Raw genomic sequence first — 17,286 nt, 5'->3', positions numbered from 1 at the left:
AGCAGAGGAGTAGTATGAATACTGTCGATATAGGAGTTAAGAAGAAATTTTTTAGGTAGATAGTGAGGGTATGGAAGTCTTCATTAAGGTTTTACTTTTAATGAAAAGCATCCCCAAATTATTTTCCTTTCTAACAAGGGCAGACTGTAAAATCCAGCTGCAGACACAGATGCTGGCAAATTGTGCCAACCATGTTTAAGATGGTGGCACCATCTTCTCTTCTCTTTGTCATCCACATGTACAGTAAGGAGCAGACAAGATGGTGCTGGTCAACTGGAAAGCCATTTGCATAATACGATTAGGTTGGGGTGGCCAGCTTTCCCCATGCTCTATGTAAACATCATACCTGATCGAACTAATCTGTGAGCCTATGTAAATCAGACACTACCTCCTCAAACCTAGCTATAAAATCCGGCACATCTGCTGCTGGTCAGTCTTTCCTCTCAGAAGTCCCCTCTCTCACTAAAGAGAGAGCTAGTTTCCTTTCTCTTCCTTTTCTTTCTTTTGCCTATTAAACCTCCACTCCTAAACCCCTTGTGTGTGTCTGTGTCCTAAACAGACACACACAAGGGGTTTAGGAGTGGAGGTTTAATTGCAAGACAACAAACCCAGGTATCTACCCCAGACAATGTAGCTGCTTCATACTGGGGACTTCACCTGGGATACCAAGGTACAACATTCATTTAAACGGTGAGTAGAGGAGTGGACTCCAACTCTGTCCCTTCATTTCAGAGCTCTTGGCCTCCATTTTAGAACTAAATCAAATCAAATCAATAACAGGCATCTGTCAGCCAGTTAAAAATACGGTTAGTGTTGCTGCCGTTCTTAAAGACTCAGATATGATGCTTACTGGGGAGAACATGGAGAATCCCCCAGCACCCACAGATTGCTGGGCATGTTGGCCATGTTTGAACCAACCTCCTTTCATGGAGGACTTAGCCATCATGTGGGGCTGGAAGAGGTTCTGGAGCAACTGAGGATTTCTGACTGGGGCTAACCCCTGGGGTTATCCAAAGGCTTCTGAACTGACTGCAGCCGCCAACTGCCTGATAGGGTGTTGGCAACAGGATCTCCAACTTTCCTATTGTAATTTCCTCCTTTCCTGTCTGAGACAGCCATGTCTCATATCCTCTCTGTGTATGCAGTGTGGGGAAAATTTTACAGTTCAGGGAAGTAATCTTGTTTGGCAAAATTAGGTAATGTCATAGTAACCGGGCATATAGCTCAAGGGAAGGCGTACTTGTGATTTTTGAGGAACAGAGGGTCCCTCCCAACCCACAGTGAGTATCTCTCTCTGTCCTTGGTCTGGAGGGTACATGGCAGTTCCAGGTCTCTCTCTGCCCTTGGCTAGAGACCACATGGCATTTCCAGGTCTCTCTCTGCCCTTGGTCTGGAAAGCGTGTGGCTTTTCAAGGTTAACAGCGCCATCTAGTGGAAGAGGATCTTGTCCACGAGGCAGATTGTCGGTCTTTTTCTGAAACAACCTAGCTTCCCAATTCTCCCTTTTCGTGCCCCCTACTAAAAACCACGCTTTATGCTGCTTTGGTGAATGGGAAAATTCTGCCTTCAACAATTAGGAGTAAAATATCTTCTGAAACCAAATTTTAGTCTTGATACTGTCCCATCAGCAGATAAATGGCCATTTGGTCCCTACGTTCTTTTAAAGCACCTATTATGCCTCCAATTAGAATGGTATTTACTTAGTAAGGGGGTTTTAAGTTTGGAAGTTAACCAGAACCATTCTTGGAGGGTGAACACTTTAGCACAGGTGATAATGGCAGGATTCAGAGCTCAAACCAGCACACTTCCTCTATAAAGGGGGGAAGTACAATAGTTGCCCAGATGCGAATGTCACATAGTCTCTCCTGAGATCCATTTTGTTTTGGCGGGGGGAACCAGGCAGGTCACACAAGTCTAGGAAGTCAAAGGGAAATCACAGGCAGAGGACTAGAGTTGCATGGGTGAGCATGACAAATCCCAATCACCTAGTTCCTCTGGTTCCATGGCTGAGGTCATGCCTGCAACCATAGGTGGCACATTCAACAAGGTGCCTGGACCCAGGAGCCACGGAGGGAGAACAGCAGGGAGGATACCCCCACTGTCTTCCCTTCCACCCTGGGTCATACCAAAAGGAAGGAGCCTAAAGGGACATCTTTTTCTCACCTCTCTTTCAAAGTAGGTAACAGACAATCTTCAGCTTGCACCCCTCTGGAGTGCATTCTAAAGCATAAGAACTCTTTTTACCCTGAGACTTTGAAGAAAAAGTGGCTCATTTTCTTTTGCACAAGGGCAAGGCCTTTTTACAAGACCTTTGCATTCATTGCAAAATCAACTCAGCCCTTTTAGTAGTCACATCAGGCAGACCCAAGAGGAATGATTCCCCAAAGCTAGAAAAGCAATTTCTGGGGGAACTATATGAGGTGGCTATTGGTTGTCCCAGTCCTTACAGTCCACTGTATCTGGGGCCACCTCCAACCATGCCACCAGCTCTTCCACCTCCACCATCTCCAAAATTTCCCACTCCCCCACCTTCGCTCTTATCCCTACAGGAAACGCCCAATGGAGGTGATGCCACTAGGGTTCAAGTTCCCTTATCATTGAAGTCTCCCTTAGCAAATAAAGGGAGACTTAGGCCAATTTCCTGATGACCCTGATACATATATAGAAGCCTCCCAAAACTTTGATGTTTCACCTCTCATGGAGGGATGTTATGCTGCACTTAAGCCAAACCCTAATGGCAGCTGAAAAACAGGCAACTCTGCAGGCAGCACAGAATTTCAGAGATATGCAGTATGTCTCCTATGGTAGGCCAAAAGGAAAAAGAGAAATTAGCAAATCCAAAGAAACACCTTTCAAGATGTTTCCCCTGAAACATCATTCCCAATAGGAACAGAAGCAGTACCTCTTGACACCCTTTTTTGGAACCCCCAGGTTTAATATGGTGTTTTTCCTTCCTTCATGGTTTAAAAGCTCCTATCTCTTCTTTTATAATATTCCTCCAAACTAAGAAAAGTTAATATCCCCAAACTTTAAAATGCTTTGCTTAGAGTTGAGCTAGGGGGAAGGGCGTCCAGGAGCCTGACATGCCAGCAAAAGGGTAAAAGTTTGTTTGTTTTTTTTTTTAAACCAGTCAAGCTTTTGGCTTCTCTCTCCCTGTGAAAGCTGGTAAAGAGGATAATAATAATCATTGTTTATATTCTCCATAAAGTTTTAACTAATGAGAAAGGCATTTGTGATGCTGGTCTCAAGCTGTAGCCAAACTGGTGTGCTTTGTGTATCTTTATGGTTCTGTCAAAAGAAAGGGTACCTTAGGTTAGGATGCAGACCCAGGACCCCGTAAGCCTGCTGTTCAATCCAGCCCAACAGAATGATCAGTAACAAACTTGGCTACAGGCTCTCATCTTGTTTCATGTCCTTGGGAACATGACCTGTAATCAAATGGCAATACTTTGTTTTAGTCTCTGCCATTTAACAATGGTGGCTGTCTTTCTGTACTAAGTCAGCTACTGGGTGGGGGCCACAAACTCAGTTAAGCCAGTTTATTGATCTGGGTGGGCATGCTGATCCATCAAGGGCAGGGTTTACAAAATATCTTAAGCACTTATCTTGAGAGCAGTTTAGAGAGGGTCAAAATCTTGTGGCCTCTAGCTGTGTGACTCCTAAGCCATGGTTTCTAATCTTGTGGCTAGTTTCTTGGTCTGGTTCCCAGGCAAGAGGGAAGTATATCTTAGGAGGGGGCTGATATCATCTTTGTTTTGGACTGTGAACCGTAAACCAGGCTTCTCCCAAAGTTGGTTTGGCCTACCCCAGGGATGGGCAGGGACAGCTTGGGGGCTGGAAACAAAATGGAGTTGTTTGGGTTAGATTTCTTCCACTGTCTCAGTCACAGTTTTTCAATAACATTTGTAAAGCTGCTTATCATCCCTTTAAAAATACCTCATACACTTGAGGTTAAGTCATAACCTAATTAAGGCTTGTTGGTTTCACCTGGGAGGTTACTTTTTGCAAACTTTAAAAGCTGAAAATGTTAACTGCTTGGTGTAGCTAAAGTCAAGTAACAAGGGATTTAAAAATATTTTCTTAAAGAGCACTCAGGCTAATTAAAAGTGGATATCCAAGTGACAGGTATATTTAAAAGGCCTTGATGTTTTTCTCTTCTTCGATCTTGTTTTCCTGGAAGAATTTTTTTTTTTTCTTTTCAGTTGACTGGATTATTTTTCTTCATTTTTTTGTCTTGTGACTTTTAATGCACATAAGAGAAACCCTAAGATAACTTCTAGTAGCCTGGGACTCCTTGGGAAAAACAGAGAGGTGCCATAGACCTTGTTTTGGGGAAAAAAAACCCTCTGTTTTCCTCATGAAACGTCAGGAATTAAAAGCAGATAGTTCCCTCTCAAAATCAAAAGCTCTGTTCTGTTTTGCATTGTATTATCTGACAGTTTTGAGTTTTAGGGGTATCAAATTACTTCATATTATGAGAGAGCTTTGGTGTGTAATAACTAGGTAGGAAATATATTTTAAGGGATGACTAATAGTAGTTATGGAGGAATACTTAATCCTTTGTACATTTGAATCAGAGAAGCATGCTCTTTGTCACCTGAAAGATGTGGATACATTCCCACTCTCCTCTGAGAGATGCGACTCCAAAGGGGGATGGGCTGATTACAAAGTAAGCCAATTGTCTTTGGGTTGCCTTGCAATGAAATGCATGGTAGAAGCACTGCACTGTCCTCTCCCACAGAATCTCCCTCCTTTTGGGGATGCAAGATCCAGTACAAAATGGCACCCTTAATTTTGGTGATCTGTCTGTCTTCAGCTGTGCCTGCATAGTATGCCCTAGAAAAGGATGCTTTTGTGACCCTGTTCCTCCAAAGGCTCCACCCTGAATCCAGTAATCAAATTAAGAAACTGGCAAATGAAAAATCTTATGAGTGCTGAATCTTCTGTCTGTGTCACTATATATGTGTTGTGTGTAATGTCTATAAAAATAGCTCTAATTGACTGGCTTAAAGAAAAATAAGTTCTTAAATATTTTTTAGTTAAAGTTATTATAAACTACGGAGATAACTAAACTTCTTTGTCAGTCATGTTTTTAACTGTAACTACCCTGAAAATTTTGTCATTCACAGACAATTGTCTTGCTTTGTTCCTTCTCAAAAGGCGGTTTATAATCAAGCTATACGACTTTAACAGGTATTCACAAATGCAGGTTTTTAATAGTTTTGAATGTTGTAACATTGGAATGGAGAAAAAACCATATGGGACTCATGAAGAACTGAAATGTCCACGAATGTCAAGCATAACAAGAGTTAACTAAATGGACCGCACTCAGAATGCTAAAAGAATCTTTTTGACTTTTGCTTGGAATATTGCTGACCCTTATTTTGTTTTTCAGAGTCAAGGGAACTTATTCTGAACTATTTATGGCCTTTAATAATTGTGTAAGTTATACTCCTGTGAACAAAATTTGGAGCATGTTTCTTTTTCTCTGCCTGGTTCCTCTAGAATTTGGAAAATATCTGTGAGTACTCTTAACTTACGGCAATATAGTCATTTGTGTAAGGTCAATAAGAATCCATTTTCTTCCTTTGCAACAGGACATAATTGGAAAAACTGGTTCTTTTATCAAGGTTTTGACCGGAATGGTATGCTTCCCTTTAAGAATTCAGTCTCGACTTGCAGAGATGATAAAAGTCCCATGGGGAGAACTGGCCTCATACCTTGTCTACACATGCCCCATACAGGGTTCCTAACCTGTGGTCAGTAAATAATGTCACCTTCTAACAGGTCCAGGAGCTCCAAGTTTATCTTGGGATCTTAAGAGAAAAGAATCACCCAACTCACAGGTATTTGAAGATCCAAACCTGTGACCGGGCTTGGCTTTAAAAGGTCTTATCTGAGATTCCTTGTGGAACAGAGTTCCATCAAAGCCAGTCCAAAAGGACTATACAGAAATAATTATTCTTCCTGCACTTAATACAAATAATCAGGCCAAGAATAAGACTAAAGTTCATTCATAATTTGTTTTTACCAAAAATGAGGACTGGAGAGAGAAATTATGCTCCAAAGCTTATCAAACATTTGTCACTAAATCTTAGTCTCATTTATTGTTTTTAAGCTTTTTGCCTCCATTTCAGACTGACCCCGCTCATTCCTATGAATCAAGTGGTGGTCTCCTGATCTTGGAAGAAATAAAAAAAGGATGGGTAATGTAAAAATCTAGATCAATATGCTAGTTCTGGGCAATTATACTGCAAATTCTGCCAGGTAGTGAAAGTGGGTGGGGTGCCCATAACTCAGAGGTTTCTTTTTTTGGAAAAATAAAACCAAGGAACTTCATAGACCCCCAAAAGGACATTCTATATCTTGGAACGTAAAATTTTAGATGGAAATAATCTACTACATCACACTTGTGGGAATTGCTATACTAAATCTATTTGCAGTGAGACTATATACTGTAGCAACTTCTAACTGGAATATCAGAGATTTTCCATTGCTGTAGTACTTTGCTTAATTATTATCCTTATGGCAGGGATAATAGTTACCAACAGAAAGGAAACATGAAAATTTTACTATCACTGAGTCTGCTAGACCTCCTTGTTGGGTTTGGTAATATGTCACACCCTGGCTATGCAAAGAAGGTTATAAAGGAAAGAGATTTTATGTAAGAAAGGATCTTGTATGATAAATGCTTGTTCTAAAGACAATAGTTGGTTGTTTAAAAGAAGGATGTTTAGGACAAGTCAGAAGGTTTAAACATGTCATAGATGGTTTGTGGAAGTCATTAAAGGGTTATAAGGAAGGTAATACTTGTGCTAAAAAGAATAGTTTGTTGTTTAAAAAATACTTGTTTAGGACAAGTTGGAAAGTTTAAGTGTGTCTTAGATGGCCTGTGGTAGTCATGAAAGGATTAATAATTGCAGGAAAGATTTAGCCAAGATTAAAACTAAAGTGACTCTAGTCACCCAAATCCAATGCCACTTATCCTAAAAGGAATGTTACTTCTATATTAACATTTCAGCAACATCTGGTGGAGGTAAACCAGTGTTACAACCCATTGGAATGGCTGACAGTAATCAAACTCCAAATGGTGCTGCAGACAGAACCATGCATGAATGTGCCTTTCTTTCAAGGACCCTTAGATTGACCCCAGCAGGAGCCCTAGCTGCTGTTCTTCACCCAACGCCCTTTTCAGCAGGAAGTAGCCAGAAAGCGTTGTCGTCCAACACCCCTAACAGCAGTTAGGGTTACCAATCCAGAGGGAGGAATGATACAGGAGTTAAGAAGAAATTACTTAGGCAGATAGTGAGGGCATGGAAGTCCTCAGTAAGGTTTTCCTTTTAATGAAAAGCAGCCCCAAATTATTTTCCTTTCTAACAAAGGAAAGCCTGTAAAATCAAGCTGCAGACATAGGTACTGACATTGTGCCAATCATGTTCAAGATGGTGGCTCCGTCTTCCCTTCTCTTTGTCAGCCATGTGTACAGTAAGGAACAGACAAGATGGCGCCAGTCAACTGGCAAGCCCATTTTCATAATAAGGTTAGGGTAGAGGGGTCAGCTTTCCCCACATAATATGACATCATACCTGATTGAATCAATCTGTGAACCCTGTATAAATCAGACACTATCTCCTCAAACCTGACTATAAAATCTGATGCATCTGCCCCGACCAGTCTTTCCTCTTTCCTCTCAATAGAGAGAGAGCTGTTTTCCTTTCTCTTTCTTTTGCCTATTAAATCTCCACTCCTAAACTCCTCATGTGTGTCCATATCCTAAATTTTCCTGGCATGAGATGATGAACTTTGGGTATCTACCCTAGACAATGTGGCCACTTCACTGTCATTGTCTCTTCCAAACTTTAGACTAAAAGGAGGGTGGGTTTGTGAGGGAGACTCCCTCCCAGCACGTCACCTACAAGGTGCTGCTAGAACCAGCAAAACTGATGCTCTTATTAAGTCTATTTTATTGCCTCCTTGAATTAAAAACATGCCCACTGATGAGTAGAAACAGGTGCCAGAACTCGATTCTAACCTGAATTATGATGCATTAATGCATTCCAGTATTTTGCCTATGTTTTAAGAAGTCAGCAAGGCATAGGTAGTGTGGAAATAGTATCTTCTGATGATCAGTTGGAATACATGCCTAATAAAGACTATGAGAAGACAAAAACACTAAATGCTTTGGAACAAGCCAGAAGACTTGGGCAAATAGAAAAAAAAAAAACACATTAAATGTGAAGTATGACACAAATCCAAAAGAAATTGTGCTTATAGGTTGAGGAGCACATATTATAATGACAATAATGAGAAAAAATTCTAAGGATTGTGAATGATAGTTGGCTTACTGTGAATCAATGATGTAATATGATTCCAAATGAGTTAATGCTTCTTTCAGTCACTCAATCATTTAATATTTCATTCTACAAATATTTAATTGGACACCTTGCCAGATAACCCTAAGTGCTTACTATATGAACATGAGTAATGGTCCTTGTCTTCAAAATTTCCTATTTTAATGGAAGAGAAAGACATGAAAATTAATTACTTCAACACAGCGAGGTAAATGCAGTAATAAAAACTTATATACATGGATTAGAAAATGAGGAATGGCCAAAGATGGTTTTGCCAAAGAGAGTGTAAGTTTGAATACAGATCTGTTATTTACTGGCCATGTGAACCTGGGTAATTGCTAACTTCTTTTAGCCTTTGTTCTTCAAAATGTTACTCTGAAGATTAAATAAAGCACATAAAATGCTTTATACACGTGTAAATTAGACATTAGTATCTAAAGTTTATAAAGAACTCATATTCTGGCTATTGCGAACAATGCTGCAATGAACATGAGAGAGCAATCTGAAACTATTCTTCAGTGGATAAATGGATAATGAAAATGTGGTATATGAACACAATGGAATACTATTTAGCATTAAAACAGAAGGAAACCCTGCCACTTGCTACCACATGGATGAAACTGGATGACATTATGTTAATGAAATAAGCCAGGCTAGAATCTGGGTCTGGGACTTCCCAGCCTCCAGAACTGTGAGAAATAAAGATCTAATATTTATACTAGTCTGTAGTATTTTGGTTATTGGCTGCCTGACCTGACTAATACAGACAGATGATGTATATTTCACTTTATGAGCAAATTGAGCATGGGGTCACTACTGGTAGGCCTTGGATTGTTGACAAAATTGCATGTTATCACTTATATGTGGAGTCTAAGAAGTTTGAACTCATAGAAGCAGATAGAAAAATTATGGTTACCAGAGACTTGAGTGGGGGGGTGTGTGACATGAAATTGAGGAGATTTTAGTCAAAGGATACAAAATTTTATATAGGAGAAATAAATTAAAGAGATCTGTTGTAAAACATGGCAACTATAGTTAATAGCAATGTATTGTATACTTGAAAATTGCTAAGAGAGTAGATCTTCTGTGCTGTCACTACACACGTAAAAAGCATGTGAAGTAATGCATATGTTAATTAGCTTGATGTAGCCATTCTACCACATATGCATAGATCAAAAAATCATGTTTATACCATAAATGTATACAATTATTTGTTAATTAAAAACAAAAATAACTCTTACAAATTCAACAAGAAAATGATGAATAACCCAATAGAAAACTGAGTAAAGGATATGAGCTGGCAATTCACATAAAATAAAACCCAAATAGCCAATAAACAAACAAAAGATGCACAAGCTTATGCATAATGAGAGAAGCACAAATGTAAACAGTACAATAAAATGCACACTCAACCTAACAAGTATTTTAAAAATCTAACAGTATAAGTGGGAATGAGAGCAACAGGACCACTGCTTATAAGAGGAAAATCGTGTCAGTCACATTGAAAAGCAATTTGGCAACATTTTAAAAAGTGGAAAATACAGATACCCTACAATCCAACAAGCGTGCTTTTATATCTACACCCCAGAAGATATGATCAAAGATGGTAATTAAAGCATTTTTTATAATAGGGAAACCTGGTAACAACCTAAATGTCTCTATTAATAGATCAAAGGATAAACATATTTTGATATGTTTGTATTATTTCATATGTACAGACAACAACTAAAATGAAGTCCATATACATCAACCTAGATGGATCTAGAAAGATAATATTACATCACAACAAAATAAATATTATAAATAATTTATAGATACAGCCCTAGCTATATGTATATATATGTGTGTGTATATGTGTGTGTGTATACGTGTGTATATATATTATATATATAACATGGATGGGAAGGATATATATTAAGTATATCAGAAGTTGGATTTGAGGAGACAGAGGAGAATAATAGTAGAGAAAGGAATTTCAACATCTGAAACACATTATCCTTTTAAAAATGCATAAGAAAATATGACTAATTGTTAGCATTGTTTACTTCCAGGGGTTGGTTCATGGGCATTCATATTATTAGTTCTGGGCATATTTTCTTAGCCGTCTTGGATTATCTTGACCTTATTCTTTTCCTTTGACTGTTGGCCACTTATTCTGGCCTCAGCTAGTCCTGTGTGCTTCTAATCCCAGAGACCAATCAGCCTGGACTGGCTCCTTCCATCACTTCTTGTGTGGGGTCTGTTTACCCCAGTGGCTGTGAAAGGGGCCAAGTGATGTCACCAGAAGGTGCATGCAAAAAGGGAACTCTTGCCAATGGGAGAGAGAGGGAAGGAGCCAGCAGACATATTTTTCTGCCATCCTCTGTCCTGAGACACTTTTTCCCACCTTAGAGCCTGCCCAGAGACATTTCAAATGGCTCTGCGAGTGGATTTTCTGAGGCACCAGCTGAATCTCTTCACAGCACATATTGCCAGCAAAATGTAGTGGTAACTTGCATTTGCCTCTCATCCTTTTCTTCCTCACTTCTCTTTTCCCTCACTTTCACTGTCTTGGGGTTTCATTAGCCTTGCCTTGGGCTGTTTTTCTCTAAGGAGTCTGGGTAAGATATTCTTTTTTGGACTTTTCTATATTTCAACAGTAATACATTTGTCCCTCAGCATCAGCCCTGTGGATACCAAAATCCATGCATGCTGAAGTCCCTTATGTAAAATGGTATAATATTTGCATATAACCTTTACATATCCTCCCCATGCTTTAAATCATCCTTAGATTACTTATAAAACCTAATACAATGTAAATACTATGTAAATAGGTGTTATACTGTACTGTTTTTGTTTGTAATTTTTTTAAAAAATATTTTCAATTTGAAGTTACTTGAATCCACAATGCTGTGGATATGCAGGATCAACTGTACTATCCTGAGAGAGCATGAGGGCTTAATACACAGTGGCTACTATTATTAAGATTGCTACAGCCTAATTATAAATAGATCCTACAAGTGTTGGAGCCACTAAATTTGAAGAAATTACAAATTATCAGAGTTGGAGGAGACCTGAACTACTATTTCGTCCAAACTTTGATTAATTAATCTGTAATTCACATAAATGATACCACTGAAAAGTCAGGATTTTTGCTTGGACTTGTAAACTACAGAATGCCTGATTCGAGATGTAAGTCAATATCCAATCAGGCCGTAAGTTTAATAACGTGGCGGGCATCATTTTCCCAACGATTCCACTTCCCGCAGAAAGTTGAGCACACTTTGGACTCACAATGGGGGGGCACTTACTCTCCACTGTGGTTGAAGTTATCATAACGCAGAAAGAGGCCTGCGTAGATGGTCTCAGTGAGCAGGGCATAGATGGCAATCATGATCAGCAGCACTGCCAGCTTCAGGACGGAGTTTAGACGGAGGAAAACTGCACAGGTCACCATGGCCAACACCCCCGTGAAGACAAAGTACTGGAAACAGAGAACGCAGGTGGTCAGATTCAATGGGGACAGCAGTTCCCTCTCCTAGCCATGGACGCTGGTAGGTCTTACACACATTTGCAGAGAGTTTCCATTTGGAGATCTCAAGGCCTGCTGTAATTCAACAGGTCCCAAATCAAACTCTTCATTTGCCTACTGCCAAGCCCTACTTTATGGCATCACTATTCACAGCATTTCCCAAGCCAATAACTTTGGTTTCATCTTCGTTGCCTTCTTCTTCCCCACACAGGCCATCCTACATTGGTAGATTCTACTTTTTTTTTTTTTTTTTTTTTTTTGAGATGGGGCCTCATTCTGCCGCCCACACTGGAGTGCAGTGGTGTGATCTCGGCTCACTGCAACCTCCTCCTCCCAGGTTCAAGCAATTCTCCTACCTCAGCTTCCCCAGTAGCTGGGATTACAGGCACGTGCCACCACACCTGGCTAATTTTTCTATTTTTAGTAGAGACGGGGGTTTCACCATGTTGGCCAGGCTGGTCTTGAACTCCTGACCTCAGATGATCCACCCACCTCGACCTCCCAAAGTGCTGAGTTTACAGGCATAAGGCACCGTGCCCGGCTGATTCTTCTTTCAGACCTCCCCTTCAGCCAGCCTTCTTCCACACTGTTTCTGTCTTAGTTCTCACCAACAGCTCTAGAATAGTTTTCTGGCAGCTCTGCCTGCAGTTAGCCCCAGTCCCCACCCCACACCTGTATCGTTCTCTACCCAGTATTTCTAAAGCACAGATCTGATCGTGCCACATCTTAACTTGAAGTTCTTTCATAGCTCTCCACAATCTCAAATTATATTCTCCTTTCTCAATAGCAAAGCTCACAAGGCCATGATATATCAGATTTCCTTTCACCCTCTAAACCCTTCTCCCGCCTCCCAGGGCCCTGTTACTCGACTCTCATCTATATGCCTAGGGCTTATTCCTCTGGCAAATGTCAGCTTAGGTGTTCTTTCCTCTGAGAAGCCTTCCTCAATATCTCCAGGTACTTTTGGATCTTGCTTCATTTCTCCACAGCACCCTGCATAGACCAGTATAATACCTATCACCCTGTATTAGGAGTAACTTCTCAAATCGCAAATTTGGAATCAGCCAAGAGCTGGAATATTAGAGTAGCCCTTAGGTGTCAGTCTACCCCACCAGATTTCAGCCTTTTATGGAAAGCTCCCCAGCCTATTCCTTCCCTTAAGAGAGAAGTATCCTAATGTATCATTCTGGATGGTAGATTCAGACTCTGACTATTGGGAACAAAAAGAATAAAACTTGCATTATCAAAGGCTCATTTTGTGGCAATATTGTGATCTCTGTATACATTTTCACTTGTAACATTCAAAGTAACTGGTCAAGATGGGAGTCATAATTCCTATTTTATAGGTTAAGAAACCGAGGTTCATAGAGCTTAAGTAAATTGTCCAAGATCTCTTGGCTATAAAGTGGCATCTAGCTCACCAGGATATAACCAACTCACATAAATGGGACTCTAGTCAAAATATTGGACTTGATAATTTCTAAAATTCCTTTTGGTCTTGTTATACATGGCTGTTTGTAACAACTTGTCTTTTCTATTACATAGAGAGACAATTTTTGTATGGGCAGGGGTGGTGGGTAAGAATTTCCAAAAATGTCTAAGTAATTACTGAAGATTGTTTACAGATTTCTAAGCCTAGCTGGTTAATTTAAGCATCCTTTCAACAAATGTTGACATCAACAAGTGCGGAGAGTGTCCTGATTGCATTCTCTCTGAGGGCAAAAGCTCCATACCTTTGTGGTACATGCGGTGGACTCATGAGTGAAAAAGGCATTTCCTTGCCCTTAGGAGCCTAGTGTCTAGTGTCTCCTTTACTTCTGTCTTTTCCTTTTCCAAGAAATCTAATTATTTTCTGGTCTCAAATGGGATGGTAGGCTTTCTTCAGCTGTTCTTTAAGATCTTGGGGAAGATGTTTAGGTAATTCATTTTGATGCCTCTGTGTAGGAAGCTGTGTGTGAAGTGACTGGGCAATAAGAAGTTCATTCTCCAGAGCTCATTTTCTGCTGCAGGGAAACTCTAAGCCCCTCCAGTTTGACAAAGGCCAAAGAAAGAGGACTAGATCTGACGGGTCCCATTTCATTGTTGCCTGTATCACAACAAGGGGCGGTGCATGGCTTTTTGCAAATTATAAATCATCTATTGGATAAAAAGCCATTGAAATGATTGTATTCTTGGAACAAAAACTTATGTGGTCACAACAGTTAATTTATAAAACGTAATGAGCATTTATTGTGTTCCTATTACAATCAAGACATGGTGCCAGGCACTGGAAATTCAAAGGAGAGTAAGATGGCCCAGGCCTAAAGGAAGTTGTGGTCTAAAATATAAAGCAGACATAAAAACACCAGCAATAATCGTGGTGGAAAGTGCTTTGCCAGCAATGTGACCAAACGCAATGTGGGTACAGAGGAAGGACAAAGCGTTCTGCATTTTGCAGGCATGTCTGAAGAAGGCTGTACAGAGGGCATGAGTTTGAACTGGACCTTGAAGGACAGAGAGGATTTCACACAGTAGAAAATAGAAAGGGATGGGCATTCTAGGAAGACAGAATAGCATGAATGCAAAAGTGTAAAGGAACAAGGTGTCAGGAGGATTAATTCCTTGGGTCTTGTTAGAGAATCATACAACTACTCATAAAGAGAATGAGTAACAAAAGCAGAAGAAAAGATTTGAATGTGTTGCCCTCCTCCTTTCTCTAACAAGGCTGCTGAAGATATAATAGGCAAATATAATTGTACATTTGTACAATGTGTTGATGGGTCCTTCTTGTTTTGTTGCCTCTATCAATTGTGGCCGTATGCCTTCTTTACCCCCATCCCCCATTCCATTGAAAGGAATCACCCACTGCCTTACATGGTTTAGGTAACTTTTTGCTTTAAAGTATAAAGGTGAATCTTTTGGAGGTGATGTAAACCATGGGACATCAAACAGAATGAGGCTCCTGGACAACATCAGAGGAATCTCCTCTGTGCATTTTATACCTTGAGTGAATAGTCAGGGTGGGACCAAGAAATGGGAGAACAACAGGAAGCTACAGAAGTATTATGGCTTTGTAAAAGCTTTGGGAAAACATTTCTCTTTTGCTGGTTCTGGACCCATAAATTGCACGTGTCCTGTAACATGGGAAGAAACTGGGCTCAATGCAATTACTTAGTCTCTGTCAAAAAACAAGCAATTTTTGTGTTATATTACTCTGGGAACTTAGAAGGCCCACAGCTCCTAAACTCTCCCGTAAATGGATCCTGGGTATAAGGGGCTCATAGGTGTAGTAGGACAGAGTTAAGGGGCAAAACCACACTGTAAAAAATCCTCTTGCATGGAAATCTGTACTTTATTCTGCAGTCCATAAGGAACCACAGGTGAGTTTCATACTTGTAATGGATTCATTAGGTCAGTGCCTAAGAAATAAATTGTGGTAGGGAAGAATATACGAAGTATCAGGATTAATGGAGAAAAGCTGAGATTTAAGACAAGGTCTTGGCAGATCTACCCAATAAACTCAGCAAGATATAAAAATTGGATGACATTGTCTAGTTTTATGGGGAGGTAAGAAATAGAGAGGAGTCAGAGATAGCACTAAGATTTCCACTTTGTATTAATCCATTAAGAAAGAAGAAACTTAAGATAAAGTATGGGGAAAAGGCAGTGAGTTCTTTTTTAGGCCTATCAAGCTTTAGGTATAGAATGGTTGATTCAGGAAGGATGTTCAGTGAGCAGTGACATAAATGAGGCTGAGATTCAGAAGGCAGATGGGGTCTGGAGACACACATTTAGCATCATGCAGCTGAACTTAGAGGTGTGGAAGAAACCACTCAAGCAGAATACAAGTAAAGACAGAAGATACAGAGACTAACATTGAGAGCCTACCATGTTTGAAGGACTGTGGAAGAAGAGAAATAAGAATATTGATTAGGCATTGTCGGGGATGTGTGGAGGAGAACTAGAAGACAGTAGTGAAGAAACGTGCCCGAAGAATAAAGAGCTCTATATACAAGAGTTTTCAGAGGAGCATTTAAATGACAACAAAAAGTCTTCAAAATAATTTTAAATTGGAAAGCAGGGTGTAAAATTATATATACCCTATGATTACAAGAATGCAAAATATGTGTACACAGACATGACATGGCTTTTGAGTGGATTATTTCCTTTGGTAATGTCCTTTAGTTTTATTTTAATGTGCAATATCAAATGAAGCAGTAGGTTGAATGCAGTGTTTCAGGGTAAATCCCTGTACTCCAGAGGACTCTGCCTAGGGTTCTCTGTTTTTTCCTAGACCTTTTAATGACAAAAAATAATAATGCCAAGTTTTGTATGAGAAATGTTAGGTAGTGCGCAAAGTTCCCAGCAATCTCTGATAAAGGAAGCAGACAAGCTATGCATTGTAAGTGCGTCACCTTTGCCTTGGGAAAGGATATAATGACACTTCAGTTTTTACCGTTAAAAAATTGGTTAGGAAAAAGAAGTCAAAGGCATTTCAGTAGGTAAAATAAAATGTAGACAGGAGAAGATAAAAAACCCCTACAGATGTGGAGGTGTGAAAGACACCAGATTCATCTTAGATGAACTCCAGGTAAGATGGGTGGAGGGACCAGCTGGGTGGGGGATGTCTGTAAATCAGCAATTAAGTTGGTGGAAAGTAGATGTAATAATTAAGCCTAAATATTTATTGGGCACGTATTCTGTGAATGGCATTGAATGACTTTATGTGTTTCATCTCATTTAATTCCTTAAATGATTCAAGGACAGGTATTATTCTTGGGTCCACTTTATAGAAGAGAGGAAGTGTATATAACACTTTTCTTCTTCTGAATACACAAGGTTTTCTTCTCTCAGATATTCTGGCTTGGGAAATCAATTTCTTCAATGTCTGTACTGAAAAAATTGGAATCTCATGATTTGACAAGGTATTAAGGGTAGCAACAACTGAACCTGTTTCCATAAAAAACAGTTTACAAACTAAATCATGCATTATTCCACAATTGTTGACTGAGAACCCACTATGCACCAAAAATTGTGCCAGGCTGGAAGGACATTGTCAATGCACCATAAATTTGCCTTGGCAATATATGCACAATTTACTCTTAGGAGGAAGAAGAATTATTTTGCACAATGATAACTGACGAAGGAATTGAGCATCTACCCACACAAGTCAGACAAACTGAATTCCCTGAAGCTATCTGGCTGCTGCCAAAATCCCATAACATCTTGAACTCATGGGACAAGAAGGAAAGAAATCAAACAGACAATTTTTAAAAGTTGCTATGATTCAAAGAAATCATCTGGACTTATTGCTTTACATAAAATCTGATTCTTAGCAATTGTAGCTCTTGGTATAAGCAGCACAGTGAAGTGTGTCCAGGCAAATGACAGAAGCTGCTCTGCTTCTTCTGAGACCAGCCTGGACTCTCCAGAAAGTCAAGCAAG

The 17,286-nt window shown here is 39.8% G+C and overlaps 1 protein-coding gene across 2 annotated transcripts in view; it reads right to left on the bottom strand.

Moving 5' to 3' along the window:
* Positions 1 to 17,286, bottom strand: part of ADCY8 (adenylate cyclase 8) — a 271,601-nt gene that overhangs the window by 42,705 nt on the left and 211,610 nt on the right. For both annotated transcript variants that reach the window (XM_030938186.1, XM_030938187.1), the window contains one exon: positions 11,642 to 11,814. In XM_030938186.1, the coding sequence (XP_030794046.1) occupies positions 11,642 to 11,814 (173 nt within the window). The remainder of the gene's footprint in view (positions 1 to 11,641; positions 11,815 to 17,286) is intronic.

The sequence above is a fragment of the Rhinopithecus roxellana genome, chromosome 9 (genome assembly GCF_007565055.1).
Source record: "Rhinopithecus roxellana isolate Shanxi Qingling chromosome 9, ASM756505v1, whole genome shotgun sequence".
NCBI classification, from domain to species: Eukaryota; Metazoa; Chordata; class Mammalia; order Primates; family Cercopithecidae; genus Rhinopithecus; species Rhinopithecus roxellana.
This window is presented reverse-complemented; position numbering and strand designations above follow the sequence as displayed.